The sequence below is a fragment of the Esox lucius genome, chromosome 11 (assembly GCF_011004845.1).
Source record: "Esox lucius isolate fEsoLuc1 chromosome 11, fEsoLuc1.pri, whole genome shotgun sequence".
Lineage (NCBI taxonomy): Eukaryota > Metazoa > Chordata > Actinopteri > Esociformes > Esocidae > Esox > Esox lucius.
Genome location: NC_047579.1, coordinates 35,645,761 through 35,659,676, shown reverse-complemented (window position 1 = coordinate 35,659,676; position 13,916 = coordinate 35,645,761). Strand labels below are relative to the sequence as shown.

At 40.8% G+C, this 13,916-nt stretch overlaps 1 protein-coding gene across 2 annotated transcripts in view; it reads left to right on the top strand.

The window, feature by feature from the left end:
• ntn1b (netrin 1b) overlaps nucleotides 1–13,536 on the top strand; it is a 62,481-nt gene extending 48,945 nt beyond the window's left edge. For both annotated transcript variants that reach the window (XM_020050645.3, XM_010874506.4), the window contains exon 7: nucleotides 9,929–13,536. In XM_020050645.3, coding sequence (XP_019906204.1) covers nucleotides 9,929–10,248 — 320 coding nt within the window. In that variant the 3' untranslated portion in view covers nucleotides 10,249–13,536. The remainder of the gene's footprint in view (nucleotides 1–9,928) is intronic.
• Nucleotides 13,537–13,916: the final 380 nt, after the last annotated feature.

Sequence of the window (13,916 nt, the reverse complement as noted above, 5' to 3'; positions counted from 1 at the left end):
TGAATTTGGCTAACTTAATGTAAACCACATCATAAAACAATATATTTGGGGCAAAGTCAAATTAACTTGTGCATACATTTCTTGGTCTATTTGTTCAGTCTAAAGGAAGTTTAATTCTTTAAATTAATTATTTAAATGCACTGACGCTAGTCAGCATTTACTTGTGAAAGTAATGCAAATTACAATTGATTTGGTTCTATAAGCTATAAAACATTTTACACATATTCTAACATCCCTGCACTGACTTACTGGAGGTAGCCAGATAAGAGTATTTGTTTTTCATAATACCACAGAAAGATCCTCTACACCTTGAGTTCGTATCGTTTCCATCCATTTAGCAGAAATTGTCCACAGAGAGAGGATGTGGCACGATCCAGGCCCCCAGCTGGTTTGGAGAGCTGCGCAGCCCCACTTTTCCAGGCTTCAGCTGGAACTCTTTTCTTTGGCTTTGTTACACGCCCCTTGAGGGATGGATGTGTGTGTGTGTGTTTGTCCACCTGCCTGTTTGTGTAGGCGTGTGTCTTGGGGAAGATGTGCAGTACAAGGCATTGGCTCTGAGCTTCAGAGGGTCGCACAACCAGCTCACGGTCCCTCTCAATTACAGCTGACAGTGCTTTCGCCTTCCACCTCCCTCTATGCACTGAGGAACTGCTCCATCGCTTGTGAGTTTCAGCGTGACATGTTCATAGGCAAAGCCTGGGGCACACTTGAAGTGTATTGTTTCTGAAAAGAAAAGAAAGAAGACAAATGGCGGACATCGATCATGTCTCACGCTAGCTTGTCTGAAATACAGCCTTTCACCATGCTGTCCTACTGCGTTGCTTCATGCACCCACATGGTACAGTGATCCCCTCCCCACGGAGTGCTTTCCAACCCGTTAATTACAGTGGTAGTATGGTGCAGCTCCTCTGACAGCAGATCCATGTCTGCTAACCACCGTGCGCACCTCCCCAGCCCCTTCGGCTGCACAGCCTCTGTGGCATGTCCAGCGCTCAGCCCTCATGGGAGAGCAGACGGTCGTCCATGCGGCCAAACACCCACATACAGTACTGGAGGTTTCATTCAGAAGAGACCACGCAAAGCTCTCTCGGATGCCTGGCACGAGAGCCAACCTGCGTTTGTCCTACGTGCGTGTCTCCAAATCGGTCAGCTGCAGTGTGTGATGCAGTGTCATTGTTTTGCAGTTACAGTTGGTAGTTTTTGTTTTCCCTCAAGCCTTTGACGGTTAGAACATCTACTGTGATCAGGAATTGATTTCCTCTAACGAAACACATCCAGCCGCATTGGTTTCTCTTGTCCCTGATCCAAATGTTTCATAACCAATCAATCAGAAGAATACTTGAGAGACTATTTACAAAAGTCCAAATGCATAAATCGCCATATGTTCTAGCTTTCTCATGTGAGCCACTTGTTCATTTATCTAATCTTGCTTGTCATCCGTGAGAAGAGCAGATACATCTATACATTTCAGTGAGATTCATGAAAAGCATGAGGTTCCTATTAGTTTATCCAGAGTTCATCAAAAAAGCTGAGAGCAGATGATTCTGCTGTGTTTTGCTTGGGCTATATGGATAGACCATTCCTCCGTTTTTTTTCTTCGTCTCAATCTAATTCATTTCTCAGCGCTCTGCTGGGGCTATTGTGGCATTCACAGTGTCTGTGTTCTGAGGGGCCACAACCCCTATATGTGAGTGGTGCTGCAGGCACCCCGGGGTCACGGGAAGGGGCCCCCTGTTTAAACACAGTGGTGCACTCCGCCGTCTCCAAGCATTCCACAGGGGGGAACAGGTGGTAAATTAGGCCGATGCTGACGGATTGCCAGCCCAAAGAGAAAGAAATATGTTGTGTTTATTCATTTTTGTTTTCCATCTCAGCTGTAGCTACGGAGACAGCAGCCACTAAGGGTTATAGTCTGGGCTGACACTCCTCCACTGGGGAAGAAAATTCATCAAAGAGCCTCGTGTTTGCAGACGTTCGCGGCTGGTGCTGAAAGGAAGGGCCACACAGCCCTGTCACTCAGTGGCCCTGTGGGCTTACCCCGGGGCATTGGGGCCCAGATCAGTCACTCAGCTGATAACCAGATGGGACAGAGGCCTCAGTGTTACAATTAAACACGCTCTAATTTGATTAGAGCGCCCTTGTTGGCGGTGTGTGGGTCATGCCCCGGCGCACTGCCCAGAGAGGGGACCCAGCGGGAAGCTTGGCATTCATTGTGCTATTAGAACCTTCCTCCCCCACACACACCTACCTCCTTCCCTCTGTGTCAGCCTGCTAAGACGGCCCCAGTTAGTTCTGATATACCATATTGTATGCTCAGAGAAAAACAAATCCTGGATCGCAATTCATGGACTAAATTTATCACCAGCACCATGGTAGTTTTGGACTGACTTCGGTCAAGAGTTGGACTGAAAAATATTTTAGATCTGAGCTGCGTGGTTTTTCAGTCTTTTTTCGATAATTACATTTACACATACCCAGAATATTACTTGGTAGAATGTACAATATATATATTTACTTACATTTATATACCATAGGTGGTGAACATATAAGATAATAGAACATGTGCAGTGAATATACAGGTGCATCTAAAAAAAATTACAATATAGTGGAACAGTAATTTTCCCATCATTTCTTCCCCGTAACTCAAATCAAAAAGTGACACCATCATTCATTCTAGATTCAAACACATACAGTGAAAAAAAAAAAAAAAAATCAATCTTGATGATTATGGCTTACAGCTCATGGAAATCAAAAATCCAGTATCTCAAAATATTAGGATAAAAAAAGATTATACACATATGTCAACCCGAGAAATGCTCTAATCAGCTATTTAACTCCCTGAGCCTTCAGTACACACAACCACAATCATGGGGGAAGACTGCTGACTTGACAGTTGTCCAGAAGACACTCATTGACATGCTTCATGAGGAGGGTAAGCCACAGAAGTCATTGCTGAAAGGGCTGGCTATATCAAAACATATTCATGAAAAGCTGACTGGAAGGGCAAAGTGTGGCAGGAAAAGGTGCACAAACAACAGGGATGACCGCAGTCTTGAGAGGATTGTCAAGCAAAGCCGATTCAAGAACTTGGGACAGCTTGACAAGGAGTGGACTGAGACTGGAGTCAGTGCATCTAGAGCCACCTCGCACAGACGTGTCGAGAAAATGGGCTACAAGTGTTGCATTCCTAGTTTCAAGGCACTCCTTAACCAGAAACAACGTCAGAAGAGTCTTTCTGTATTAAGATCATTTATTCTAATATTTTGAGATACTGGATTTTTGTAATTTTATTTCCATGAGCTGTAAGCCATAATCATAAAGACTGAAACAAAAAAGGCTTGAAATGTTTCACTTTATCTGTAATGAATCTAGAATATACAGTGGGGAATATAAGTATTTGATACACTGCCAATTTAACAGTTTTTTCTACTTACAAAGCATGTAGAGGTCTGTAATTTTTATCATAGGTACACTTCAACTGTGAGAGACGGAATCTAAAACAAGAATCCAGAAAATCACATTGTATGATTTTTAAATAATTAATTAGCATTTTATTGCATGACATAAGTATTTGATCACCTACCAACCAGTAAGAATTTTCTCACAGACCTGTTAGTTTTTCTTTAAGAAGCCCTCCTGTTCTCCACTCATTACCTGTATTAACTGCACCTGTTTGAACTCGTTACCTGTATAAAAGACACTTGTCCACACACTCAATCAAACAGACTCCAACCTCTCCACAATGGCCAAGACCAGAGAGCTGTGTAAGGATATCAGGGATACAATTGTAGACCTGCACAAGGCTGGGATGGGCTACAGGACAATAGGCAAGCAGCTTGGTGAGAAGGCAACAACTGTTGGTGCAATTATTAGAAAATGGAAGAAGTTCAAGATGACGGTCAATCTCCCTCGGTCTGGGGCTCCATGCAAGATCTCACCTCGTGGGGCATCAATGATCATGAGGAAAGTGAGGGATCAACCCAGAACTACATGGCACGGGACTTGATCAATGACCTGAAGAGAGCTGGGACCACAGTCTCAAAGAAAACCATTAGTAACATACTACGCCGTCATAGTTTAAAATCCTGCAGCGCACGCAAGGTCCTCCTGCTCAAGCCAGCGCATGTCCAGGCCCATCTGAAGTTTGCCAATGACCATCTGGATGATCCAGAGGAGGGATGGGAGAAGGTCATGTGGTCTGATGAGACAAAAATGTAGCTTTTTGGTCTAAACTCCACTCGCCGTGTTTGGAGGAAGAAGAAGGATGAGTACAACCCCAAGAAAACCATCCCAACCGTGAAGCATGGAGGTGGAAACATAAATCTTTGGGGATGCTTTTCTGCATTGAAGATGGGTCATGGCTTGGTCTTCCAGCATGACAACGACCCGAAACACACAGCCAGGGCAACTAAGGAGTGGCTCCGTAAGAAGCATCTCAAGGTCCTGGAGTGGCCTAGCCAGTCTCCAGACCTTAACCCAATAGAAAATCTTTGGAGGGAGCTGAAAGTCCGTATTTCCCAGCAACAGCCCTGAAACCTGAAGGATCTGGAGAAGGTCTGTATGGAGGAGTGGGCCAAAATCCCTGCTGAAGTGTGTGAAAACCTGGTCAAGAACTACAGGTATGATCTCTGTAATTGCAAACAAAGGTTTCTGTACCAAATATTAAGTTCTGCTTTTCTGATGTATCAAATACTTCTGTCATGCAATACAAATCTAATTAATTACTTAAAAATCATTCAGTGTGATTTTCTGGAGGTAAGAATGGATCCTACAATGTGTGTGAAAAGCCAGGTCAGGATCACCATAACATCCATGATTTGTACCAGATATTGTGATCCCCTTAATGGGCTGGACTGCCAGCCTAGTAGCTTACTGTTGTACTACAACTCTACTTAGATTAGCAGCTCATAGAGAGGCAGAGGGTTCTGCACTGGAGTCAGGCAGCAGACAGCCTGTCCAGAAAGTAGGTAGTTGAGAGTCTGGTCCATTCTGCCAAGGAGTTAGTTAGGCTGCCGGTCGTTGAGAGAGACCTGGAGAGAAGAGGGCTATCTCTGCTGGATTCTCACGCTGCTCTTGGATGTGGCTCTGGGAGCAGAAACAGGACAGCTCATAAGGTCTCAACACATCCCGATTCTCTGGAACACATCCCGATTCTCCTGGAACACATCCGGACTACCCCCCCACCCCACCCAGCCTCCGACCCCCCCCCCACCCAGCCTCCGACCCCCCCCCCCCCTCTACCCCCCCACTCGCACACACACCCTTTATGTGTTTGGATGAAGGAGTAGGCTTCTGCCCAGAGACACATTGTTCATGAATGGCATGCGGGACTGTGAGAGCGTGCTATACCCAGCCCAACAGGGCTCCTTTCTTCTGAAATTGTGTGCAATTTGCTCACACCAGCAAGGCTCCCCTCCTGTTCTCTTAGAACGTTCCAGGCTGTGATGGGGGACAATTGATTTCGCAAAGGGACTGATGGCATTCAGAGAGAGACGAGAAGAAGAAAAACTTCCTGTGTTATTTTCAGCTACCTATATTTTCTAAAAAATGTGTCTACACACAAGTATCTTTGTATGTGTGTATGTGTTTGTTTGGGTGTGTTTCTGTGTATGTGTGTAATGGCATGATTGTGTGTGTGTGTTTGTGTATAGGTTGGCGTGTATTTATTAGTGTGTGTGTGTGTGTGTGGGTGTGTGTGTGTGTGTGTTTGGTATCAGTTGTCTGGTTTTTCTAAGCATGTGTGCAAAGGGGTGTATAGCATAAGTTAACATGGAGATCAGACAAAACATAATTTCTTATGGAATTTGAAGATGATTGTGATAAATAAAAAAGAGGAAATCTCACAATGTGGAAAAAAACAATAGCTTGTTAACATCTTCTGCTAAGGTTAGTTATATCATTCAGAAAGATTATGCATATTCTATAAAACCATAAAATCAAATGGTAATTGTTGGCATTCATATACAGCTTGGAAGTTTCCCTCATAAAACGAAAACAATATCAAACATGGTAAGGGTCGGACTGGGACTAAAAAAAATTCCCTGCACTCCAGAACCAGCCAGTGGTCCCCGGCCACCAGAACCAGCCAGTGGATACTCCACTACCCCGTTGATGAAAGCATTACAGTACACCAATAGAGTACTATTTTCTAAATGCTACAGAACACACACTGTGAACTATTACCAGAACCCTACAGAACACACGCAGAATTGCTGTGACTGAACAAAATCCTGGAATGAAACAAAGAAGGTATAATATCTCCAGTACTCACTGACACAGAGAACACAGCTTCCCAGGGATTCTGGCTGGCCTTAAACTGACTAATAGGCTGAAAAAGTTGGCTTAACATCAACAATAAAAGGGCAGCCTGTACAAGACAGACAACATAAGCCATTGTGAGTAATTACTGAAAAATATCCCATCATCTGAGGCCTAAAAATAAATAAAACAAAGGTGATTTAATATCTAGAATACTTACTGACAGAGAATGCTGTTTCTCTATGAGTAGACTTTTATTATCTGCTTTAGAGGCCCTCAAAAATATGCTTCAGCACCACTTCTGTGCATGTTGCTCTTCTCATGCTCTTCTACTCTTTGATGAATATGTTTCCAATCTGTCATTCCACCCAGGAACACACTGCTGTTAGCGGGCTTGGCAAATGCCACACAAATTGAACAATATAAAGCATGGCACTTTTCACAGTATGACAGCCACTTGCAATTGGTGCCAAATGAAGAAAATAATTTAAGTTGGCTATTTTGACAAAATAAAAGACTGCAAAGCTGCAGCCCTACTGAATTATTAATAAAAATAATACACATGATAAAGCACTAAGATGCTAAACATAGGGCATTAACCTTTTGAATGTAATAAATAGACATAGGCCTACCCATATAAATGATTTGTCATGACAGGGCCAAGCAAAATAACCAGTGATGCTGCATAATGAAAACATATAAAATAAATGTGTTTATAAATTGCTGCATTCAATTTTGAGGTCACAAGCTCAGGTACATGATGAAAATATGAAATAGGCCTATAATTTGCTTCAGTATATTATTGAGGAAAAATTTAGGAATAGGGCTTGAAATGACTCAAATGGCTTGCATTTACATTTGTCAACAAACTGTTGGCATGATGTTACTCTAGTTAACCCAGTTAGCTAGTTAGCCTAATTAGCAAGACCAGTCAAGTAGCAGTCCATTGTTAATGTTGTTGTGTTATCTATAGTATGTCTCCCTCCCAGCCCTGGTTCCACACCACCTACCGGTTTTCTTGTGCTACCGTCAGTAGCTACAGTATCCTGTTGCTGTCTTGTTCCAGTGGTGCTAATTAACTCCCTGCTGTACTCTAAGCTGCGGCATCCTCACAGGCATCAGTTACAGTGTTGACCTTAGTAGCACAAAATAACCTGGTTATTTTTAACTTTTTTCGGCATCTGATTCTAGCGACTGTACTTTTCTTTGCAACTTTTCAGCCCCACCTTTCTGTTTTCTACATAGTTTTACTATTTCCATTTCTTATTTTTCTTCTTTGTGGCTGGTCATCTAGTTAGCTAAATCAAGTGACTAATGACTGCCTGTCAATGTCTTTGTGTGTGTGAAGGAAGGTTGTTGATCAGTCTGACCTGGAAGATCCTTTATTTTTATAATTATATATTAAAGGAGATCCTTTAATATATAATTATTTTTAATTATATAAAATACCAGCCCACAAATTGTACTGCCCACTGGGCACTCTCCATGTGCTCCCGATGGCCAGACTCATATTGTACACGGTTGTCAGTGAGGATGGGCTCCTTTGAAACAAGAGAAATTAATTTGTTGTTTTAGGGTATTCAAAAATTGTTTCATTTGGATGATTCATTTTATGCATTTAAATGTATGTAATTTTAAAGCCCAGGGTGAAAACTTTGAGGAATGATTACATTGTGAATGTATTTCATTTTTTTTTCAAGCACCTTAAAGAAAATTAGCCCTACATCTTGAGAACATTTCACACCATCCACACACACTCTTTTCCAAATTGGGGCCAATCACACACTTGTGAGTGCAAACTATTCAGGTTGGTTCGCTTTGCCTCTACTTTCGACCCATTGTTAATAGCACATTCTTCTTCTAAACCACTTCACCTCAAAGCACAGACGTCCCCCCTCACCCCAGCCCAGTGAGATCACTGGTTTCCCTAGTGTTGTCATAGAGCCCATTTTATCCATCAATGATGAAGTAACAGTATGTTTATGTGACAGAAACATCTATGTAGAGGAAGTACTGCAAGGGGGTGTCTGTCTGCTCTAATGGGCCAAATTGTTGGGGAAAATGTTCAATGATTACCAGGTCCAGGTTGCTCTAGCCTAGGGTTCAAAAGATGTGTGGCATCCTGGTTGACGCCTGAAAAGGCTGTGCTATCAAAAGTGCAGGAATGGCATTGCTTCAGAGCTTTTACTTCAAACAGATGTGGTATTTTTCTCAGAAAGGTTGAATGCTGCATTTCCAATGTTAGACTTTCTTTGTTGAATTCAGTCTGCTTGCCATTTCACTGTGCATAACCCAGTAAACTGTAATGTTTACTGTGTTGACCCCTGCACACTAGTCACATTACTGTGTTGTTAATTGATGGAGTAGTATAAGCCGTGTCTGTCAAAAACCCTAATAGCCCTTTGTAGGACAAGACTCTGAGGAGGCTGATATGCTGTGGGGGTTGGTAGGGGATCTTAGAAGGTTTAGCGGGATACAAATTCTTCTGTGGATCTGATCGCCAAATGTAATCATTACCGCTGAGAAGGCCTTGATGTCACCAAATCATCTTATTTCGCCCCTTTTAAATCAAAGCTTGCCGACAGATGCTGCAACTGCGGAACAAATATCTTTTGAACCCCGTCTTTACTGAGACTACTGTGTTGAACCCAATATTCTAGACACTTCACAATGTTGAACCCAGTATACTAGCCTCTTTACTGAGTTGAACCCACTACACTAGTCACGTTACCATGTTGAACCCAGTATGCTAGCGTCTTTACTGAGTTGAACCCACTACACTAGTCACGTTACCATGTTGAACCCAGTATACTAGCGTCTTTACTGAGTTGAACCCACTACACTAGTCACGTTACCATGTTGAACCCAGTATACTAGCGTCTTTACTGAGTTGAACCCACTACACTAGTCACGTTACCATGTTGAACCCAGTATGCTAGCGTCTTTACTGAGTTGAACCCACTACACTGGTCACATTACTATGTTGAACCCAGTATACTAGCGTCTTTACTGAGTTGAACCCACTACACTGGTCACATTACTATGTTGAACCCAGTATACAAGAGTCTTTATTGAGTTGAACCCACTACACTAGCCACGTTACTATGTTGAACCCAGTATATTAGTCACTTTCTCTCTAGCCTTGTCAATTGTAAAGGGAAGTGTTTCTAAGGATACGTCCACAGCAGTCAAACATTACAGCCAGTCTTAGAGAGGTGCTCATTCAAATGTACTCAGTGGGCACCCATTGTCTTTGTCCAGAAAACTCTATGGCAACTGTTACAGTAAATAAGAAGCATGCTAACTAACACAACAAGTAAAGATCAGGGGTCATGGCTGAAGAACCAGGGTAACAGTTGACACACACTGGATCAGCAATTGCTGTATTTTACCTAAACATTCTAACTGTTGTTGGAAGGATAGTAAGAACCAGACATTTACAGCTGAATGGTTGCACCTTCCCCTCTGAAACCCACAGGCTACATATAGTTCATGGCTTAGTTTCCCTGTGTTTGCAAAGATGGACCTGTGTTTGAATGGTCTTCACCCTGTGTATCCTGTTCATATGACAAATAAAACTTGACATATCTACTACTGTAAGTTTTAACAATTGCTTTATTGTTACATTTTCTCATCCCCTCTTTTCATCTTCTTTTTCTTGGTCCTCCAGCTGTTCAGGCACACGTTCTCAAGGGAGACAAGGCAGGAGAATGGTGGAAGTTCACAGTTAACATAATCTCCATCTACAAGCAAGGTGAACACCGCATCCGGCGTGGCGACCAGCTCCTTTGGGTGCGTGCCAAGGACCTGGCCTGCAAGTGCCCCAAAATCAAGCCTGGCAGGAAGTACCTACTGCTGGGCACAGATGACGATTCACCCGGGCAGAATGGCATGGTGGCGGACAAAAGCAGCCTGCTCGTCCCCTGGAAGGACCTGTGGGGCCGAAGACTGAGGAAGTTCCAACAGCGCGACAAAAGGGGCAAGTGCTAAAGGGGAGCCAGAGAAGGGGGCGAGTGGACTCACCTTGAGTCAGTGGAACAAAGGAGGAAGAGAGAGAGGAGTAAACACCAGAGGGAGAGAGGAGGTAGAGAGGTGAAGACAGAAAGAGAGAGGAAGTGACTGAGTGCTGCTACTTTGAGTGGAAGCAAAAAAGAGGATATTGGCGTTTTAGGGACATTTGTGTGAAGGAGCTATTTTTACAGTTGTCATTCTGTTTGTCCTTCAAGTTTTGTTTTGTTGTGGAATTGCAGAGTTTGCACCTAATATTTCAGATAAATTACATGTGTTTTTGTTTTATTCATGATAGTGTTATTTTTATATTTCAAGTTCATTTCTACAGAACATTAGAAAAAATCTACTGTATCACATTTCTGTGTTTAAAGATGCTATATGGGGGATTTTTTATACGTGGTGTAAATGTATGTCCCACCCATAAAAAAATAACTTATAGTAGTCTTCAAAACATTACAATACATTATGATATGTTCTATTGCATATGGTCTATACAGAAGTGGTTGTCCCAAACCCTGACTCCAAACAAATGAGAACTTTTAAACACTTAAACATGATGTTTTAAACACTTTCCTCATGATGTTGCAGTAGTGACACATTTAGTGGGGTGGTATGGAATTAAGAAATATTTTAAATATGCAATACAAAGCTCTCCCTGGGATGTGCTAAAAGTGTGGAGAAAGTTTGAAGACTTGCTGAAAGTGTTGTAAAAAAAGGCTATACATTAGAAATGTTTTTAAACTCCAGTATACACCACTTTTGTAAAACAACCTGTGTACGAATATAAATTTATGGTGAGGTCAAAAGATTATTGGACACATTTTGTTTTGGCTCTGTACTCTAGCCCATTGGATTTGATACAATAACGATGAGGATAAAGAGCAGACTGTCAGCTTTAATTTGAGTGTATTTTCATATGTAATTGTTAAAATGAAAGCATTTGATTAAAAGGTTCTATTTAAATGAACCTATAGTATTTGGACAAATACATTTGAAAGCTGTTTTTGTTTTTTTGGTCCCATATTCCTAGCGCTCAATGACTCCAACAAGCTCGTAGCTTTATATGCTTGTTGGGTACATTGCTGTTGGTATTGGTTGTGTTTCAAATTATTTTGAACCCAATGGAAATGAATAGTTAATGTATTTTGGAATTTGTAATGTTTATTTTAGAATGAGAATGGTTTTATGTATAAACATTTTTCATGTACATAATAATATTGATACTCTTGGTATCATACACTTAATTGTTTCAAAATATATTTCTTCTTTAGAATAAAACATGCATTATTTACTATACATTTCTATTGTACATAAAATATTATTAAATACAAGAAAATTATATTGTTATTGTTTACTTAGAACATGTGACCAAATACCATGTCTTTGGACTACTTTAAAAACATAGAAGTGAATTTGTCTAAATACATTAGTTCCTCTAAAAAGTGTGGTCTGTTTTAACAGTTCAATGCATATGAATGAAAATAATTCACATTTAAGCCATCTGCACTTAAATGATAGTCATGATATCATTTTAAGAGCCAAACAAAATTAAATAGAAAATAAATGGATTCACAGTTCTAACAATCTCATGACTTGAGGGGAATCTCGCTTATGCTTAAACAGTGGGTCCAGCCTGAAAGACCTTGAGATGATGAACTATGTACTACAAAATGTTAACACTTTAAACCGATGGTTCAAACTAGGTTTTACTGTGGTTTCATCACATAAAATTGGAGATAGAAAGCAAGCCATTTACCCTTCTTCTAATGTGTGTGACCTCAATCTTACAGCTGATCCTATATATTACACAATCAATTGCCATGAAGAAACTGCTGAACAGAGAAAGAGTATTATTGATACACTGCCATCCATAGATATCCTTCCCACCCTGACAGTTGTTTTGCAGGGGGCAAAATAAAAGCACCAGTAGGCATGCAATGTTATCTTTAGTTCTGTTCACCTAGAAGAACTAGAATACATTTGATCATGCACTTATGTTTTGTATTTTATTATTCTGCTTAGGATTTCACCCCCAAATACAAACTAACATGGTAAAAACTGTGATATGTACTTATCAAATGTATGTCCATTCATGATGTTGTAAGATGAGACCACACATTTGACTGATTATCTGTGCTGCCTTTGGCCATTGATCCTGGAACCAAATGTCCACGCTGCCTGCTTGATTGAGCCATTTGGTTTGCTATCCTGTTCACATGATTAAATACAAAGTACTGCTGGAAAATGTTTCTTAGCATTTACTTGGTTCTACTTCTAAAGGACTGGTAAGAAAAGTGGAGGACAAGCTCTAATCATCCACAGACTTGTTTGATAAGACTGGGTTATTCAACAGTGAATCACGTTGTTGTTTGAAAAAAATATATGTTTAAAGACAAATTGAAAGGACTGTACGTTTTCTTAAAATAGTAGACGTATGCATACAACGTTGCTAAACATATCAACGTGTGGAGGTTGATAAAGATAACCCGCGGAGTGATGCATTTTCACAGGAGTCAAACTGTGGGATCAACACAATGTCCACGTTGCATTCCTTCTCCAAACCTCGCCCGGCATTACATTTTCAAGATGTTACCCGCTACTCGACAAAAGTGGCGAACATCAGTTTAAATGTTCTGTATATATATAGTTGTATAGACACTATTTGTTCTTAAACATGTGCTAGATTTATGTCTATATGTTCTTAACCACAGATTTACATACCATAGGCTTAATAAAATGTTGTTAAAAAGAGGAAGATTTCTCTTTTTTATTTACGAGTTATTCATACCCAGACGTGTTTTGCAGGAGAGGTGTATCTTCAACCTGTCAAATACAATTCCTTATGTTTTGATTGTTCTGTTCTAATCTACTTCAATTGTATAAGTGCATCCTTCTCTGGATCTACACATATCAAAGCTGTCCTTTGGTCAACTGTGTACATTAAGACTAGTTTCCTACACAGGAGAATGGTACTCAGTCATGACCAGATGTCTGCTACAGAAATATTGCTTGTGTTTGTAGTTGGGCTTGTAAATGTTGTTTAGCTTTGTCCATCACAAAAGGCTGTGTGATGTCTTGTAATACATACTAATATATTATGTTTATCACGAATGAATATATTTAATGACACATGAAACAAAGTGGCTTTTGCTGTTTTTTGGGGGTTTTACTCTTTGCTTTGGATAATAGATGACTGTAATGAAAAATTAAAGGTCTGTAGCTATTGAACAGCCTTGTAGATCTGAAAATTAATTCATCTGAAATAAAACTCTGTATAAAAAGAAATGGAGCTGTCAACTGTCTTTCATTCCATTCTCTTACATGTCTTGATCCAGAAATCTCAGTATCCACAATAACTATGAAATAGAACCCCAGCCTGTCATTACCATATCATAGTGAACCAGACATTGCCTATTCCTCCTAAAATAATATGGCATATAAGTATGAACAGCGAGCTCCTGCTCTGTTGGCCTCGGCTTCAATCCCAGGGCTAGGCAGTTCTTTTTATTTTCCTATCCCAAACCTTAGCCAGTGCCTTAACTATGTAACAAAGGTGTTGATTTCTTCTATTTTAACATTATCACAAACAGTGGCAGAATGCCTGTTAGAATATTTGAGGCAGTGCCTAATTTAGGATTGTAAAAAAT